Below are 18,555 nucleotides of genomic sequence, written 5' to 3'. Positions count from 1 at the left end.
CCCCCTTAGCAACCACTACACGGTGGCCATGTTGGTTTTGGTCTGCTGGTCCCTGCATTGACTTTCCATGTATTGCATAAAACCTACATTTGTAGGTTTAAAACCTTCGTTTTTATGTTTTATACAGCGCAGCCCGTTTGCTCGGGGCTGCGCTGGGTTTAAACATCGGCAATCGCCGAAAACCCCCCCTTATATTTTTAATATATTTGCATCAGGTTACTTTGCCAATGGCCACATATTTGGCTATTGGCATGCTGCCTGACACATATGCACCCTTTATTTGGAGCTGACATGGCTCCATTGCAGTTTTGCAGAAACGTACTCAGTTGTCAACTGAGTACATTTCTGCAGCTAAAACGGCTCTTACACGGGCTGTTCTGGGCTTCCTGGATCGCTAATCATCCTCATTTGCATGCTATTCGGCTGCAAGTGAGGTGATTAGCTTATCCACGCCCACTCCGTGTATGAGACGTTTTAGCTTGTCTCTTACACGGACTTTGGGCTGTTCCTGGATCGCGAAGTCTGTATGGTGTCTTACACTACTCTTAGACTCCGTGCAAGCCTTTGTGAATATTCTTTTCATAAATTCTCCATTCTGTCACATATATATCATTCCTTTCCAAATCCTGTAAAGCATCTATACATACTGTTTTATAATATTTTTATGTTTTCTTACATCTACCATTCTAAAAAATATATATTTTCAGATTTTTCTTTAAAAGCTGTCCACCAGTCAGACCAGTTTTCATACCACACTCTAGTAGAAATGTGATCTTTCCATAACTGCATGCTTATTTTCTTTCCATAATTTCCCAATCTGATATACTCCTTACTTTTATGTATCTACCCATATACTGAACGGAAGCGGGAGGAACGCAGTTAACTTGAGTTACAAACTGTATACAAATTACGTACACATTTTCAAGAGCATTTGTACCTGAGTGGTTCTAAAACTGAAAAAAAATCAACTTTTTTAATTTATAAAGGAAACACCAACTTACAAACTTCACAATTCCCGCCTATAGGTACGTATGTTAATCAGAAAATGTGTAAGTTTGCAGATCACATTACTGGGCGGTGCTTGTTATGGCGGATGGTGGGGAAACAGTAAAGTGTAATGCAGCTAAACTTTTGACGTGCTGTACTCCATTGGAGCTAAAAATACGCCGTTTGTGGGAAAAAATGGTTTCTATTAGCGTCCCTTCTTAAACCATTTAGTAACCTCATATTCAGCACTGCAAACTCCATCAACCAACAAATGTAAAACAAAGAGAAAAAAAATCACCCTCTTCAATAGTAAACTAATAACAAGTAACCGTGTCGTCTGTTCATTGGGTAGGCTTTAAGGCGGGACTGTGAGTTCGAAGTTACGTAAGCACGCACAGATTGTAAAACCTTCGGTTTCGCGGCGTTAAAGCTTTATTAATGCGAGGCAGCCATATTTTTTTGCAGTTTCCATACTAGGGCGTTTGGAGTAGAGGTAGCTGCAGTTACATATTTTTTCGTAAGTATACGTTTATTGTTATGAAATTTTTCCAATACGTCTGGAAACAGTCAGCGTTTACATTTGCGACATATACTCGCTTCGTTGTTGTCTTAGTTTCTGCAAATATTTAAGTATTCGAGCTGTGTGTTTTTTTTTTGTTTAGCAATGGCTTATCTGATTAAGTTTGATTTCAAAGATAAAGTGTAACCAACAATTAGTGAAACGAATGTACGTGATATAAATGCAAGTTTTTTGGTGTGATTTTTTTTTTTTTTAACAAGTTGCTTACAGCATCTACCTGTAGCTCAGGATTTCTTAGACAAAAATAGCAATATACGAGTTAACGTTTCCTTGATTTGTTTACGTTTAAGTTGTCTACAACGCTGCGAGGGTATATAGTTAACGTACCATTGTGTTTAGGTGGTTTCTAAGCTTGTTTAGAGAATGGCAGAGTAGTTGACCTCGCGTGAGTTGTGCATTTGTGGCAAAAAATGGTGTCCCCGCCATTTCCCGTAGCTTTTTGTGCGTCGTAATTGTGGGGCAAAATGGTCTTCCTTTTTTAACTTTTTTTTCGGCAAAGCAATGATTTTTTTTTTAGTGCGTATTAAGCTCCGGCCTAGGATTGTTTACGTAGTAATGCGCGAGACTTAGGACACATGTTTTACACTGATATTTTGTTTCTGTGGCAGCATATGCTGTAAAAGTACGTGTGGAAACTCTCAGTATTCTGCTTGCGGTGTTTCGGCGCGAGCGTAGTTTGCATCCCTCATAAAATGGACCACTTGTGTGTACATTGATTTATAAGGCTAGTGTTAGGGCAACGCTTGGATTAAGTTATGTTCTTCGCACCGAGTAACTATCTTAAAATAAAATCAGACGGTCGCATTTTCTCGCTTACGTAGTCTAGTTTTTCACCTAGAGTGGTGATTTGGAGAAACTTTAGCGCGTTAATCTGTTATTGGTTGGCTTCGCGAGAGCGTTTTAAAATCTCCATTTTTAATTTTGGATCCGCAGTTCCAAAAATACGAGCAGTGCTGTTCTCGTATCTGGGATAGTTGGTTGCGTCTAGTTGAATTGTTCTGTAAGTGCTTTGGAGGAAATTTTTTTTCTTTGATGGTACGCTAAGATAGTGTCAGTTGACCATCCTTTGGCTGTGTCAAACGGGGAATTTTCTGGTTTAGAGGGGGTCATTGAACGCCGTCAGATTTGCGGGGGCAGAGGCCTACCTGCCATTTAGAGCACAAACTACACGAGGAATGCTGCCCGTAAGCCTCTTTCCCCGACCACGTGGGTGAGTTTGAAGGCACCGTCCGTGACGGTTACGTTGCAACCCTTAGTGCCACATCCGTTCTTTTCGGGTATACTGAGCTGGGGCGGAGGTTGTGCTGTAATTCACTAATGACATTTCATCGGCAACCGGTTGAAAGTTATGGGCCTGTGGGTGTGACATCCTTGGAGACGGTTGCTTACTGGCAAATCTGTGACGGTGCATGTTTAATTTTTTTAAAGGCTTTTACTTTTTCACCGGAATGGATCCAGTTCTTATGCTGCGGCATTGAGGCTCACAGAACTAATAGTTCTGGTTTACTTTATTACCCGCATTTGGCCAGGATGGTGGTCAAATATTTAGTCTTGTTCGCTTACTCGCTTAACACGTTGGAAGTATTTGCTCTCGTTTTGCTTGGAAATCCCGGTGTTGTATCTAGTCCTTAGGTATAGGGGTATGTCCACGTTTAGTACAGTTTTTCATTACCACTTTTAATATGTTGCTGTAATTGAGCTGTCAATCTCTCAGTTCGAGTATATAATTTGTATACTATCTAAGCAATTGGTATGTTCTTCCTTGATTGACTTTGGGGGGGGGGGGTAGTTTTTCATAATAAGGTCTTGACAAGTAAACCATTGACCCAGACGGTGCCCGGTACATAAGCCGCTAGTGTAATGCATCACGTTTCAGAGCCAAAGTCCACTGATTGTTTGATGCGTTTTACTTGACCGTGTGAAAGAAACTCCACATGACACTAATGTGAATACACAAAGCTGCGTTGCAGTTTAGCAGAAATGAACCCATGTATATTCTGTGTAAACCTTCAAATTTAGTGGGCTGTTATGGTTTCTGGACTAGCTCGGCTACTTTGGATGGCAAGGTAAAGTGGCAAGTGATGTTTATCCGCCACTTCTGCCCAAGTTGGGAATGCACCCCCTTCTGCAGGGAAGCTGTATTTGGGGTGGGATTTCGGGGTCAGTTCCTACGAACCTCTATTTGGGGTACACTATTCTAAGAGTCCCTAATGAAATAAGGGGAGTCTGTCTCTGCAGTAGAGTAATGTTGCAATATTATGTTTCCCTTTCGGTAAACTTTAGTCCATGTTTTTTTATTTCTTTGTGCCAATTGCAGCTCCCAGCTTGTCTGAGTTTTAAGTATCCTACAAGATGGCTGGCTGGAACCACCAAAGCTGTGTTTTAATGATGGTGTCTGGGTGTTTAAGAATCCTTAATTCTGCTCTTGCATGCTCCCTTTGGGAGTTGCTTATTAAAGTGGAAAATACTCATCCTTTACATTGTATCTGCTAAACATGAGCACTTTTTGAGCATTTGTCACTGACACCTTAAATAGAGCCACCATTGATCAGTGTGGATAAGGAAACTTGGGAATGTTGAGGCAGAATTCACTCAGGTGTGGCACTTCAGGTCGCAAATGGCCAGTATTCCCAGTGGAGCCGGGACATTGAACCAGACCAGGTTTGTTTCTAGTTTTCATTTGGGATAATTTTATCCATCTTTGTAATTGGACACTAGTTTATGTGGATGCTGAAGTGGATTATCAGTGTGCACAAAGCAGTGCATTTGGGGCAATTTCTGTGGATCCTGAGTAGTGAATTTACTTCTGTTGTATATGGGGTCCTAAACTTAACAGTGGCCGTGGAAAGTTTTTCTTTTTGGGTTGTATTTTCTGTTTGGCTTGTGTTCAGTAACCTGTTAGTCTCAACAGAATGACTGTTGTGGTTTAATTTGTGCAGTTTGTGGTTTTTAGCACCTGTTTGGGTTGTGGGCAGGTTTTTATAACTTGTATTGTACTGTAAATTTCATTGGTTGATATGTGCTTTATTTTATAGGTATTTGGGTTTGAGCAAGTAGAAGAGAAACAATGGTGAAGATTTTTGTTGGAAACATACCAAGTGGCACCACGCAAGAGGAACTTAAAGAGCTGTTTGAAAAGTATGGACAAGTCAATGAGTGTGATATCTTGCGAAACTATGGATTCGTGCACATGGAGAAAGAAGATGAAGCACAGAAAGCCATCAGTAGCCTGCATAAGTCCTCATTCAAAGGCACAGTTTTAACAGTGGAGCTGTCTACAACAAAGATGAGAAATGCTACAAAGATTTATGTTGGTAATGTTGCCAGCACAGCTACTACATCTCGGATTAAAGAACTGTTTGAAAAGTTTGGCAGGGTGGTGGAGTGTGACATTGTGAAAGATTATGCATTTGTTCATATGGCAAAAGAGAGAAGCCATGCATGCCATTGAAAGTTTGAACAATACTGTGCTGGAGGAAAGAAGCTTTTGTGACCCTGTCAAAGACCAACCCTCAAAGGCTCCACGAGGAGGAGCTTTTCCTCCACCTCCTCCCACCTGGTAGTTTTATATGCCCAGAGGAAGCCTGCCCCACCACCCCCACACCTACCTCCTATATCCAGGTCCCTGTATGAGCGAGATTATTATGATAGATATACCTATGACCTCTATGAAAGGTCGCTAGCTCTGAGAAGTCTCTATGATAGGAGGCTTCCCCCTCCCCCTCCTCCACCTCGATCACTCTACAGGGAAAGGAGCCCCCTGAGTAGGCGATCAATCTTGACTGCTGCTGACCTATATGGCAGAAGTTCATCCCTGTCTTCCCGTTACTCCTTGAGTTCTTCCTTTTTTTTGAAGGGAAAAAGATTGAAAATTAATTTTATTTTATTTTGGGTTTTTTTGTATATCCAGTGTGATTACTCTATGGTCTGGTTTTACCAGTGAGCAATACACTTCTCGTCTTGCCATCCAGTACCCATGTTGCTGATTATCACATCCAGTATGCTTACCCCTCTTGTGGGAGTGGTACGTTGTTCCTGGGCCTTTTTGTTTATGGATTCTATGAACTTTTGTCCTACACTGTTGGAGCTAGTATAATGCTCCCGGTCTATGTCTGGGTATTTTCAGTCACCCAATATAATGTGGTTTGGAGGACTTGATATATTCTTGTATTCCAGCATAGGCCAGGTGCAGTTCCTGGTGTTGGGACAGTAGTCTGTAGCAGGCTATAAACTGGGGGGCAGTTTTAGCCACTGTTACTTGACCATGGCTAGTCCATGCTGCTTTTTGTTGTGGTACCAACATGGGGGTGTGGTTATCCTTGACAATTCTTGCTAGTCTCCCTCCTTTTGTAGCTTGTTCCATGTTTTGAGGCTGTACAGCACAGTATGAGGTGTAACCTGGTAGTGTTAGGGTGCTGTTGTGAGCCTTGGCTCAGTTTTCTGTTACAGCACAGATATCAACATTCTCCACACTGGGTGAGTTTAGACTGCATGCATCTTGCTGTTTCGATTTATCCCTTATCTTATTCTTATCCCTTCTGATACCTATGGAGATAGGTTTGTGTTTTGAGCCTTACCTATTCAGGGCACACTGTGGGTAACAACAGCCTTTGCCAGTATCCATATGGCCTGCACTGATAGGTGCACGCCAGTCCTAGCAGGTGGTGCATCATGTCATGCTCAGCATGTCATCCCAGACTGGCACACATTGGATCCCCTTTGACTAACTGCGATACTTCCGCCAATTATTGCACTTGATCATCTCATTGTCATGTCGTGGCATGATGCTTGGTGAGGTAGGATGTTAGTCAGGGTCCTCAGGTGTGCATATAGTACATGGTGTTACATTACTTAACACATAGCATTCATGCCTCAGGTGGTGCTGCAGGGCTGCCTCTGTCGGATGTGCATATTACACTTCCCTGTACATGTTTGAGAGCAGGTTGTGTCATGTTAGGCATCCCTGTTACTATATGAGTGAGTCAGAGAGGGGTATCATTCCCAGGGTTCCTACTGAGCCAGTGTATGTGCTATGCGTTGCCTCTTTGCCAAGGCCAGGGCATACTGGGAATGCCTCCTTCTGCCTACTGGGGCAGACTCAGGTTGTTCCTCCTCCGAGTCACCCTGTGCCTGTGAAGCCTTGGCAATGGTGGGGCTGTTTGGCACGGCCCTATGCTGGTCCTGCTGCAGCTGTTTTCGCAAGATCATATTATGTAACATAGCACATACCATGACAATTTGGGTACATGTAGTTGGTGTGTACTGCAAGGCTCCACCAGATGTGTCCAGACACCGAACTGTGACTTGAGCAGCCCAAACACATGCTCTATTACATTACGTGTTTGTCGTGTGCCTCATTATGGCGTCCCTGTTCAGGTGTGTGTGCGTTTCTGATGGGTGTCATCAGCCACGGCTCCAGTGCATAACCTGCATCCCCCACTAGGTGTCCATACGGGATGTCCCCATTGGCAAATGTCTGGTACAGCTGCGTCAAATGCCAGACGTGGGAATCATGGTAGCTCCCAGGACAGCCAGCACACACATTCATTATTATGCCCTGGGCATCACACATGACCTGGCAGTTGATGGAGGGGAAGCCCTTGCGGTTGATGTATGCCCTACACCGCTCACCGGCTGGTGGTTTGATGCGTATGTGCGTGCAGTCTATTGCACCCACTACCTCAGGGTATTCCGCTATTTGCTGGAAGAGACGCATATTGCTGGCCAATACCTCACGGGCATTGGGGAAATATACATGATCACCGACATGTGCTGACATGGCATCCAGGAACTGGTGCAGTACCCTGGAGGTTGATGCCTGTGATATGATGGGGATATCACCAGTTGGTCTCTGGAAGGTACCTGTTGCTAGTATTCTTAGGCCAACACATACCTTGGTTTCCACTGGGATGGGTTCCCCTCTGTTGGTTCTGTGTGTGAGGCGTGGCCTGCACAGCTCCACTATTTGCTGCAGGAGGTCTCTGTCCACTGTATAGCGCTCTACTATCTCCAGCTCATGTAACCCATGGTAGGTGACCCTGGGCCTTCTCCGTCTCCTCACTGTGGGTTGTCTGGCACCATCTGCATTGTCACCACCTACAGCAAGTTGCCTATGTCTCATTATGACAGCTATGGCAGCCCCTAACATTTCTGCTCTGAGTTCAGCTTTTCAGTTTTCACTTCTGATAACTTAACTCCTGTCTTACAGTGTCTCTTGAGAGAAACATCCTGCACTGCTGTTTGCAGAGTTTTAAGTGCTGGGCTGGGCTACTATTCTGCCTGTGTAATTGCCTGCATCTAATTGTTTTCACCTGCTAGCTCCAGCAGTATTCCTGCTAGCTTCCTACTAAATCTGTTGCTCCCTTTTTCCTTCCTGTTTCCTCAGGGTGGAGCCGTGTGTAAACCAGCAGAAACACGCGCACAGTGGCTTACACGCGCACACATACTTACACGGTTCAGAATCTGCTTATTCGATTAAAACGCTGCACGCCAGCAAACAGTGTTAAACATCTCCCAACACGCCCCACATGCTCAGTCTGTCTTACACGCACACTGCCTTACTCGCGCTTCATGGCGTGCACACGTGCGCATACACATCCAGCAAGAAACTTTGGTGTAGGCAACAGTGTACACCTTCCATTTCTTGACTTTCTCATGCTTAGTTAGTGGCACACCTCTTTCCATGATATCTGTCTGACATCTGTCATGTAACTCTGACCTCCAATGAACTGCATTTCTTTCTACCATTCCCCCCTGTGATGTCACCTATCTCCTACTCTGTTCCTCCCCCTTCTGTAACTCTTACACTACTCAGACTGTGCTCATTTGCTATGTGACAGTGGAATTCAGTATCCTTACACTCATTTGCATCAGATTGCCTACTAATGCTTAGTTACATGTCATAGACTCAGCTTCTCCACTTAGCAACCACTACACGGTGGCCATGTTGGTTTTGGTCTGCTGGTCCCTGCATTGACTTTCCATGTATTGCATAAAACCTACATTTGTAGGTTTAAAACCTTTGTTTTTATGTCTTATACAGCGCAGCCCGTTTGCTGGGCTGCGCTGGTTTAAACATCGGCAATCGAAAAAATTATATTTTTAATATATTTGCATCAGGTTACTTTGCCAATGGCCACATATTTGGCTATTGGCATGCTGCCTGACACATATGCACCCTTTATTTGGAGCTGACATGGCTCCATTGCAGTTTTTGCAGAAACGTACTCAGTTGTCAACTGAGTACATTTCTGCAGCTAAAACGGCTCTTACACGGGCTGTTCTGGGCTTCTGGATCGCTAATCATCCTCATTTGCATGCTATTCGCTGCAAGTGAGGTGATTATTATCCACGCCACCGTGTATGAGACGTTTTAGCTTGTCTCTTACACGGACTTTGGGCTGTTCCTGGATCGCGAAGGCTGTATGGAGTCTTACACTACTCTTAGACTCCGTGCAAGCCTTTGTGAATATTCTTTTCATAAATTCTCCATTCTGTCACATATATATCATTCCTTTCCAAATCCTGTAAAGCATCTATACATACTGTTTTATAATATTTTATGTTTTTTTACATCTGACTACCATTCTAAAAAATATATATTTTCAGATTTTTCTTTAAAAGCTGTCCACCAGTCAGACCAGTTTTCATACCACACTCTAGTAGAAATGTGATCTTTCCATAATTGCATGCTTATTTTCTTTCCATAATTTCCCAATCTGATATAGTCCTTACTTTTATGTATCTCTACCCATATACTGAACGGAAGCGGGAGGAACGCAGTTAACTTGAGTTACAAACTGTATACAAATTACGTATTTATTTTTTTTACCCTGTACAAATTTTCAAGAGCATTTGTACCTGAGTGGTTCTAAAACTGAAAAAATCAACTTTTTTAATTTATAAAGGAAACACCAACTTACAAACTTCACAATTCCCGCCTATAGGTACGTATGTTAATCAGAAAATGTGTGAGTTTGCAGATCGCATTACTGGGCGGTGCTTGTTATGGCGGATGGTGGGGAAACAGTAAAGTGTAATGCAGCTAAACTTTTGACGTGCTGTACTCCATTGGAGCTAAAAAATACACCGTTTGTGGGAAAAAATGGTTTCTATTAGCGTCCTCTCTTAAACCATTTAGTAACCTCATATTCAGCACTACAAACTCCATCAACCAACAAATGTAAAACAAAGAGAAAAAAAATCACCCTCTTCAATAGTAAACTAATAACAAGTAACCGTGTCGTCTATTCATTGGGTAGGCTTTAAGGCGGGACTGTGAGTTCGAAGTTACGTAAGCACGCACAGATTGTAAAACCTTCGGTTTCGCGGCGTTAAAGCTTTATTAATGCGAGGCAGCCATATTTTTTTGCAGTTTCCATACTAGGGCGTTTGGAGTAGAGGTAGCTGCAGTTACATATTTTTTCGTAAGTATACGTTTATTGTTTCTGTTTTGTTATGAAGTTTTTCCAATACGTCTGGAAACAGTCAGCGTTTACATTTGCGACATATACTCGCTTCGTTGTTGTCTTAGTTCCTACAAATATTTAAGTATTCGAGCTGTGTTTTTTTTTTTGTTTTTGTTTAGCAATGGCTTATCTGATTAAGTTTGATTTCAAAGATAAAGTGTAACAAACAATTAGTGAAACGATTGTACGTGATATAAATGCAAGTTTTTTTGGTGACTTTTTTTTTTTTAACAAGTTGCTTACAGTATCTACCTATAGTTCAGGATTTCTTAGACAAAAATAACAATATACGAGTTAACGTTTCCTTGATTTGTTTAAGTTGTCTACAACGCTGTGGGGGTATATAGTTAACGTACCATTGTTTTTAGGCGGTTTCTAAGCTTGTTTAGAGAATGGCAGAGTAGTTGACCTCGCGTGAGTTGTGCATTTGTGGCTAAAAATGGTGTCCCCGCCATTTCCCGTAGCTTTTTGTGCGTCGTAATTGTGGGGCGAAATGGTCTTCCTTTTCCATTGGATTTTTGTTACTTTTTCGGCAAAGCAATGATTTTTTTTTTTGTGCGTATTAAGCTCCGGCCTAGGATTGTTTACGTAGCAATGCGCGAGGCTTAGGACACGTTTTACACTGATATTTTGTTTCTGTGGAAGCATATGCTGTGAAAGTACGTGGGGAAACTCTCAGTATTCTGCTTGCGGTGTTTCGGCGCGAACGTAGTTTGCACCCCTCATAAAATGGACCACTTGCGTGTACATTGATTTTTAAGGCTAGTGTTAGGGCAACACTTGGATTAAGTTATGTTCTTCGCACCGAGTAACTGTAATAAAAACAGGCGGTCGCATTTTCTCGCTTACGTAGTCTAGTTTTTCACCTAGAGTGGTGATTTGGAGAAACTTTAGCGTGTTAATCTGTTGGTTGGCTTCGCGAGAGCGTTTTAAAATCTCCATTTTTAATTTGGACCCGCAGTTCCAAAAATACGAGCAGTGCTGCTCTCGTATCTGGGATAGTTGGTTACGTCTAGTTGAATTGTTCTGGAAGTGCTTTGGAGGAATTTTTTTTTTTTGATGTTGATACGCTAAGATAGTGTCAGTTGACCATCCTTTGGCTGTGTCAAACGGGGAATTTTCTGGTTTAGAGGGGCCATTGAACGCCGTCAGATTTGCGGGGGCAGAGGCCTAGCTGCCATTTGGAGCACAAACTACACGAGGAATGCTGCCCGTAAGCCTCTTTCCCTGACCACGTGGGTGAGTTTGAAGGCACCGTCCGTGAGGGTAACGTTGCAACCCTTAGTGCCACATCCGTTCTTTTCAGGTATACTGAGCTGGGGCCCCCCGGAGGTTGTGCTGTAATTCACTAATGACATTTCATCGGCAACCGGTTGAAAGTTATGGGCCTGTGGGTGTGACATCCTTGGAGACGCTTGCTTACTGGCAAATCTGTGACGGTGCATTTTTGTTTAATTTTTTTAAAGGCTTTTACTTTTTCACCGGAATGGATCCAGGTCTTAAGCTGCGGCATTGAGGTTCACAGAACTAATAGTTCTGGTCTACTTTATCACCCGCATTTGGCCAGAATGGTGGTCAAATATAGTCTTGTTCGCTTACTCGCTTAACACGTTGGAAGTAGTTGCTCTCGTTTTGCTTGGAAATCCCGGTGTTGTATCTAGTCCTTGGGTGTAGGGGTATATGTCCACGTTTAGTACAGTTTTTCATTACCACTTTTAATATTTTGCTGTAATTGAGCTGTCAATCTCTCAGTTCGAGTATATAATTTGTATACTATCTAAGCAATGTTCTTCCTTGATTGACTTTGGGGAGGTAGTTTTTCATAATAAGGTCTTGACAAGTAAACCATTGACCCAGACGGTGCTCGGTACATAAGTCGCTAGTGTAATGCATCCCGTTTCAGAGCCAAAGTGCACTGATTGTTCGATGCGTTTTACTTGACCGTGTGAAAGAAACTCCACATGACACTAATGTGAATACACAAAGCTGCGTTGCAGTTTAGCAGAAATGAACCCATGTATATTATGTGTAAAACTTCAAGTTTAGTGTGCTGTGGTTATGGTTTCTGGACTAGCTCAGCTACTTTGGATGGCAAGGTAAAGTGGTAAGTGATGTTTATCCGCCACTTCTGTCCAAGTTGGGAATGCACCCCCTTCTGCAGGGAAGCTGTATTTGGGGTGGGATTTCGGGGGCAGTTCCTACGAACCTGTATTTAGGGTACACTATTCTAAGTCCCTAATGAAATAAGGGGAGTCTGTCTCTGCAGTAGAGTAATGTTGCAATATTCTGTTTCCCTTTTCAGTAAACTTTAGTCCACGTTTTTTATTTCTTGGTGCCAATTGCAGCTCCCAGCTTGTCTGAGTTTTAAGTATCCTACAAGATGGCTGGCTGGAACCACCAAAGCTGTGTTTTAATGATGGTGTCTGGGTGTTTAAGAATCCTTAATTCTGCTCTTGCATGCTCCCTTTGGGAGTTGCATATTAAAGTGGAAAAATACTCATCCTTTACATTGTATCTGCTAAACATGAGCACTTTAGTCACTGACACCTTAAACAGAGCCACCATTGATCAGTGTGGATAAGGAAACTTGAGAATGTTGAGGCAGAATTCACTCAGGTGTGGCACTTCAGGTCGCAAATGGCCAGTATTCCCAGTGGAGCCGGGACATTGAACCAGACCAGGTTTGTTTCTAGTTTTCATTTGGGATAATTTTATCCATCTTTGTAATTGGACACTAGTTTATGTGGATGCTGAAGTGGATTATCAGTGTGCACAAAGCAGTGCATTTGGGGCAATTTCTGTGGATCCTGAGTAGTGAATTTACTTCTGTTGAATATGGGGTCCTAAACTAACAGTGGCTGTGGAAGGTTTTTCTTTTTGGGTTGTATTTTCTGTATTTTCTGTTTGCTTGTGTTCAGTAACCTGTTATTCTGTTGTGGTTTAATTTGTGCACAGTTTGTGGTTTTTAGCACCTGTTTGGATTGTGGGCAGGTTTTTATAACTTGTACTGTAAATTTCATTGGTTGATATGTGCTTTATTTTATAGGTATTTGGGTTTGAACAAGTAGAAGAGAAACAATGGTGAAGATTTTTGTTGGAAACATACCAAGTGGCACCACGCAAGAGGAACTTAAAGAGCTGTTTGAAAAGTATGGACAAGTCAATGAGTGTGATATCTTGCGAAACTATGGATTCGTGCACATGGAGAAAGAAGATGAAGCACAGAAAGCCATCAGTAGCCTGCATAAGTCCTCATTCAAAGGCACAGTTTTAACAGTGGAGCTGTCTACAACAAAGATGAGAAATGCTACAAAGATTTATGTTGGTAATGTTGCCAGCACAGCTACTACATCTCGGATTAAAGAACTGTTTGAAAAGTTTGGCAGGGTGGTGGAGTGTGACATTGTGAAAGATTATGCATTTGTTCATATGGCAAAAGAGAGAGAAGCCATGCATGCCATTGAAAGTTTGAACAATACTGTGCTGGAGGGAAAGAAGCTTTTTGTGACCCTGTCAAAGACCAACCCTCCAAAGGCTCCACGAGGAGGAGCTTTTCCTCCACCTCCTCCCCCACCTGGTATTTATATGCCCAGAGGAAGCCTGCCCCCACCACCCCCACACCTACCTCCTATATCCAGGTCCCTGTATGAGCGAGATTATTATGATAGATATACCTATGACCTCTATGAAAGGTCGCTAGCTCTGAGAAGTCTCTATGATAGGAGGCTTCCCCCTCCCCCTCCTCCACCTCGATCACTCTACAGGGAAAGGAGCCCCCTGAGCAGGCGATCAATCTTGACTGCTGCTGACCTATATGGCAGAAGTTCATCCCTGTCTTCCCGTTACTCCTTGAGTTCTTCCTATGAGAAAGATGATTATTATGATAGGTACGTTAATGGGTATACAACGGAGAGGGTTAGTAAAACCTATTAAGTTCTTGCTATGGCTCAGTTTTTGACAGACTAAATTCACTTGCCCTATGTTCATTAATGGAGTTTGTTTTATAATCTTATATTGTAAAAGATCACCTTGTTGCGTTCTAGTCAATGTATCCATGCTATTGAATTTTTCTAGTTTTTAAGTTTGAGGGCGAGGCTAGATGTAGAGATTGGTGACATTTAAGTTCTTGCATCATTGGCTGTCGGCCGTAAAAGTGAAGAACAGTAAGAAAGTTTATTTCCCCGTGATGCCGTCTGTCTTGAATGCCAGTGTGCTCCCCGTGATGTCGTCTCCTTTGCCAGAGTGTGCATCCATTTTCTACTTCAGACTGCGTTAAACAACAAAGAATTGATCGCTTCGAAAAATACACGGCATGACTGAGGCACATAAGTCGACGAGTCGCAGATGTGTACAACAATTGTCCGACTGACTTATTGTATGTAATCAGTTGTAGAAATGTTAGTTTCGTTGTCGTCCTTGTCAGCTTATATGCATCAGATTTCGGGTATTTCCCTTGTTTGTCGCATAAACTGGTATGGATTTTCGCCTGTTTTGCTATTTGTAAATGTAGTTCAGTTGACTTTGTATCATTGACAAGCAAGCCGATAAAGCCTTTGTTAAGACAGGAAAGATTAATTGTCCTATGTTCATTTTTTTAAACGTTGCTATTAAACCGCTGTTACAGCATTGACGTCTCGATTTTGGTGTGAAACGGCTATTTGCACTTGTAACTCGTATTTTACACGACACAGGTATGTGCCTCACCGACACATTTTTGATGCAAGTTCGAGCACTTGCTTTTCGAGGCGAGGTTCACGTTACACTCAACAGGGTATGTTTTGAGTCCCTAAATAAATGGCCACCTTGCCATGTTGGGGGTTTCCTGGCAAGTTTTCATAAATCAAAGTAAAAGGATGGAGAGTTGGTAGATTTCAATCTGGTAAGTGTCCTTTGTGTTTGCACTGTGTGAGGATGCATTTTTCCATTTAGAGGTATATGGGCAACTGTTTGATCATCTTGCTGGTCAGCCTGCACATACAAGGTCCTGAATTGTTTCCAGGTTTTGTAGTAATCTGGGGTGGTTTTTCCTGATCAGTGGTTAGTTCACAAATTGCAACTATTGATCCTTTCCCAGGTTGTGTAACTTGTGGATACCAGTCAGCTTGATAGCAGATATTTAGATTTTTGTTGGTGCATTGGGTGGCTACACAAATGGATATCTGTTGGTTTGGTCTATGCATAGATATGTCCCCGTTTTAGTCGAGTGGATTCTGGTGTGCTGAAAATGAATGCCACTTGATGTGGCAGGGTAGTTTGGACTGACATGAGAATGTGACCTTCACACCAAGGGCATTTCAGTTTTGCCCTGTTACTGTGCACTACTTGGATTGCTTGGTTCTGTTGGGTGGTCTGCTGTAGAATAGTGCCAGTAAACCAAATAATTTAAAACTTCTTATTTAGATGTCCCTTTACTGCAATATTAAAGTTAAGTCTACTGTACCAAAGCCTGAATTTTTCTGAGGTTTCAGATCTGGTGGTTCTGGGGGGGGGTGCAAAGAAGGTGTAGCATTGGGACCCCTAAACACTTGAGCAAGAGTACCTGACATGAGCCTACTTTGAAGATCTGAGATCCAGCTTGGGTTATCCAATACAAATCTTGGAGGCTGCTAGCAGCCAGTCCTAGTTTGTGATCTTCAGGCTGTCTGAGCAATCTGCTTGTCTCAAAGCCTCTTTAGGCGGATGCCTGGGGCTTGCAGTTTTGAAATGGCATATTAAGAATACATTGTTTGCAATGGGCAAGTGGGTAGCTTAGGCCTAATGGCATATCCTGAGACTAAGATGGTTATGATCTCTTGCATTAAAGTAATACCTTGCCTCTCTTCCAAGGGTTGATTGAAGTGGAGGACCTGCTGCCATGGTAGTGGTTTCTTCTACTTTACTGGTCATGATTTTATATAGGTTCGCAGATTAGTACTAGGTTAACTGCCCTTGCGCGCCATTTTAAGCCTAGCCAATTATCCCTTGTGAGACTCAAACCCTGCACCTTATGTTTGTAAGGCAAACACCTTAACCATTAGGCCACCCTCCCAACCCCACAAAACAGAACCAAGCAATCCCAGATATTAGAAATCTTTCCATGAGTGAACTGCATGCTGTGGACTGAACTGTTGTCATACATCTCCCTGGGTGGTGGTGACAGCAGGTGACTTGGATGCTAGAGTGCAGCACCTTCTTGGCCCTAGGAGGCGGTCAGTCACAAGGCTTTTATATGGCAGTGCAGCACCTTCTTGGCCCTAGGAGGCGGTCAGTCACAAGGCTTTTATATGGTTAAAAGTTCTGCTCCATGCTTAGTGTCTAAGGAATGTACCTTATCTTCTGTCTTGTTGCTCTTCTCAGGTGGTGTGCAATTCTGTACTTATCTGCACTTCAGTTTAAGCCCCAAATGTGCACATCAGACACTTTGTCCTCCCATGCCATCAACAGTTAATACTGTGGGCCAGATAAATTTTGTGTAGGATGTCTGGAGGGTGGTGTCTGCTCCCTTTGGCAAATTCTTTTTAAACGCAACATGCTGGAGGGATAGTTTCCTGTCCCAGAGACTTCCCATACTCAAACTATATAGAACAAATCTCATCATTAGCACTCCCAAGAAAAATCTTGATTGGATGGGAGAACACCACATAACACACTCACTCAGGTCACTCCAGGTAAAGTACAAATATGACTCCGTCATTGTCCATGCTGGTGTGAATGACCTGATGTACCTCCCTGGACTACATGAGACAGAGGAGCTCTGGTTATGTAGCCCAGGCTGGTATGACCCTGAGCAGCATATTGCCCTTACCAAGAATGCCACAATACAAAGACAAGATGATCCAATTTAATAATTGGCAATGTCTGTCTGCCTGGGATGACATGTTGGACAAGCCACACTGCTTAGCAAGATACAGCTTCCGGATATTGGCCAAGGCTCTTGCCACCCCCATAGTGCCTTTTTTAGGCAAGGCTCAAAAGACAAACCCACCTCCTTAGAAAACAAAAGTGGAAAAAAACTAAGGGTAATGCTATTAACACCTGAAGTCTAAATCTCAAGATGCAGGCACTTAATGCACTCCTCAGTATGGAGAACATCGACATCTGTGCAGTAACTGAAACCTGGTTCAAGGCTCCTGAGCACCACATCACTACCAGACTATACCTCGTATCATGCTTTTCAGCCCCAAAACCCGGGCTGAACCACAAAGGGAGGGGGGAGTGTCCATATTCAAGGACACCCACACCTCCGGGTTAGTAGCAACACATGAAGCATCAGAGACTATACAGGTGCAACTATAACCATAGGCAAAACTGCTATACAACTGGTAGCATGTTAGACCACCCTCCCAATCTCAGGAACCCCACTCAGCCTTCCTGAAGACATTGGAAGATATGAATGCATCACAAAATACCATCCTACTGGGAGACTTCAACTACCCAAATATAGATTTGGTACATTATTCTAGCCCAAAGGTTCCTGGAATTCATAAATTCAAATGCACTGGAACTAGTCACCTCTCCCACTAGGAGATGATATACTAGACCTGATCATCACGAGCATGGGGACAAAATGCTCCACACCGGAGGTATACCCCCTCTCTAGTGAGATCTGACCACAAACTAATCACCCTGGATATACATATCCCACCTCCACCCCCAGCACAAAAGACCACAGTGAAACTTCTCAAAAGCAGACTGAGATGGTATCCTTTAAGCCCACTGGGCCAGTGGATACCACATCCCACAATGCCGAATCTTGCTTTCTATGGACATCTCCAAGAATGCATGGATCATGCAATCCCAATCGTCCCTCTCCACCAAAGGCAAGCGTCCTGTCTGGTGGACCTCAGCCATTAACAAATTGTATAACGAAAGAAGGAAGCTACTGCACGACAGAGCAAATCCCCATAAAGGGAATACACCTGATCAACATACGTTCTCTCATAAAAACATCCAAGGCCAACTTTGAGAGAAAAATCGCTAAGGACACTAAAGATAACCACAAAGCCTTCAGCTATGTTAAACCTGGGCGGAAATCCTCCGATATGCTTAGTTAGTTCACAACAAAAAATACATTGAACCCACAGATATTGCCAACATTCTGGCTGACTGGTTCAGTGCAAATTTCTCCCTCACCCCCAAAAGAAATGCTTATCCCAGTTGAATGTAATCTCCCTGTCATCTCAGATGTCCAAGTGAGAACCGCCTTCAAAGCTAAAAACACAGCATCAATGAGACCTGACAGTATCCCGGGTTGCGTGCTACGTGAACTCCAAGAGGAGCTAAACCCACACATCAAAATGCTATTTAACCTTAGCCTTACTACAGGATATGTACCTGAACTCTGGCGTACAGCAACAGTGGTCCCACTCCAAAGTGGGTACCTCTACAGACCCTGGGAACTACCGCCCCATAAGCTTAACCAGCCTGGTCTGCAAAGCTATGGAAAGAATCTTTATGGAACTCGTAAAGACACAGGGGACCTACAGACACTTGACCCCACCCAGTTTGGCTTTGTAAAGGGCAGATCCTGCCTTTTGAACC

At 43.0% G+C, this 18,555-nt stretch overlaps 1 protein-coding gene, 1 long non-coding RNA gene and 1 pseudogene across 2 annotated transcripts; 2 read left to right on the top strand and 1 right to left on the bottom strand.

Annotated features, from left to right (window-relative positions):
- The first annotated feature begins 1,357 nt into the window (after positions 1-1,357).
- On the top strand, positions 1,358-5,408 carry LOC122805499 (annotated as a pseudogene).
- Positions 5,409-9,855: 4,447 nt separating this feature from the next.
- LOC122805497 (RNA-binding protein 4.1-like) lies at positions 9,856-14,673 on the top strand. The gene is made up of 2 exons (XM_044075689.1): positions 9,856-9,993; positions 13,082-14,673. The coding sequence occupies exon 2, from the start codon at positions 13,114-13,116 to the stop codon at positions 13,966-13,968; it is 855 nt and encodes a 284-aa protein (XP_043931624.1). The 5' UTR covers positions 9,856-9,993; positions 13,082-13,113; the 3' UTR covers positions 13,969-14,673.
- LOC122805498 lies at positions 14,556-16,717 on the bottom strand. Its single transcript, XR_006365374.1, has 2 exons — positions 16,259-16,717; positions 14,556-16,203 (listed from the first exon to the last, which is right to left on the bottom strand). It is a non-coding gene; the product is annotated as an uncharacterized LOC122805498 (long non-coding RNA).
- Between the last annotated feature and the right edge of the window lie 1,838 nt (positions 16,718-18,555).

The sequence above is a fragment of the Protopterus annectens genome, chromosome 6.part1 (assembly GCF_019279795.1).
Source record: "Protopterus annectens isolate FY-2018-M chromosome 6.part1, PAN1.0, whole genome shotgun sequence".
Taxonomy (NCBI): Eukaryota; Metazoa; Chordata; order Ceratodontiformes; family Protopteridae; genus Protopterus; species Protopterus annectens.
Note: the sequence above shows the minus strand (reverse complement) of the source record. Positions and strands in the feature narration are given on the sequence as shown.

What these genes read in the sequence shown, in the direction of transcription:
- LOC122805497 (XM_044075689.1), top strand. Translation starts at nt 13,114, where the DNA reads ATGGTGAAGATTTTTGTTGGAAACATACCAAGTGGCACCACGCAAGAG.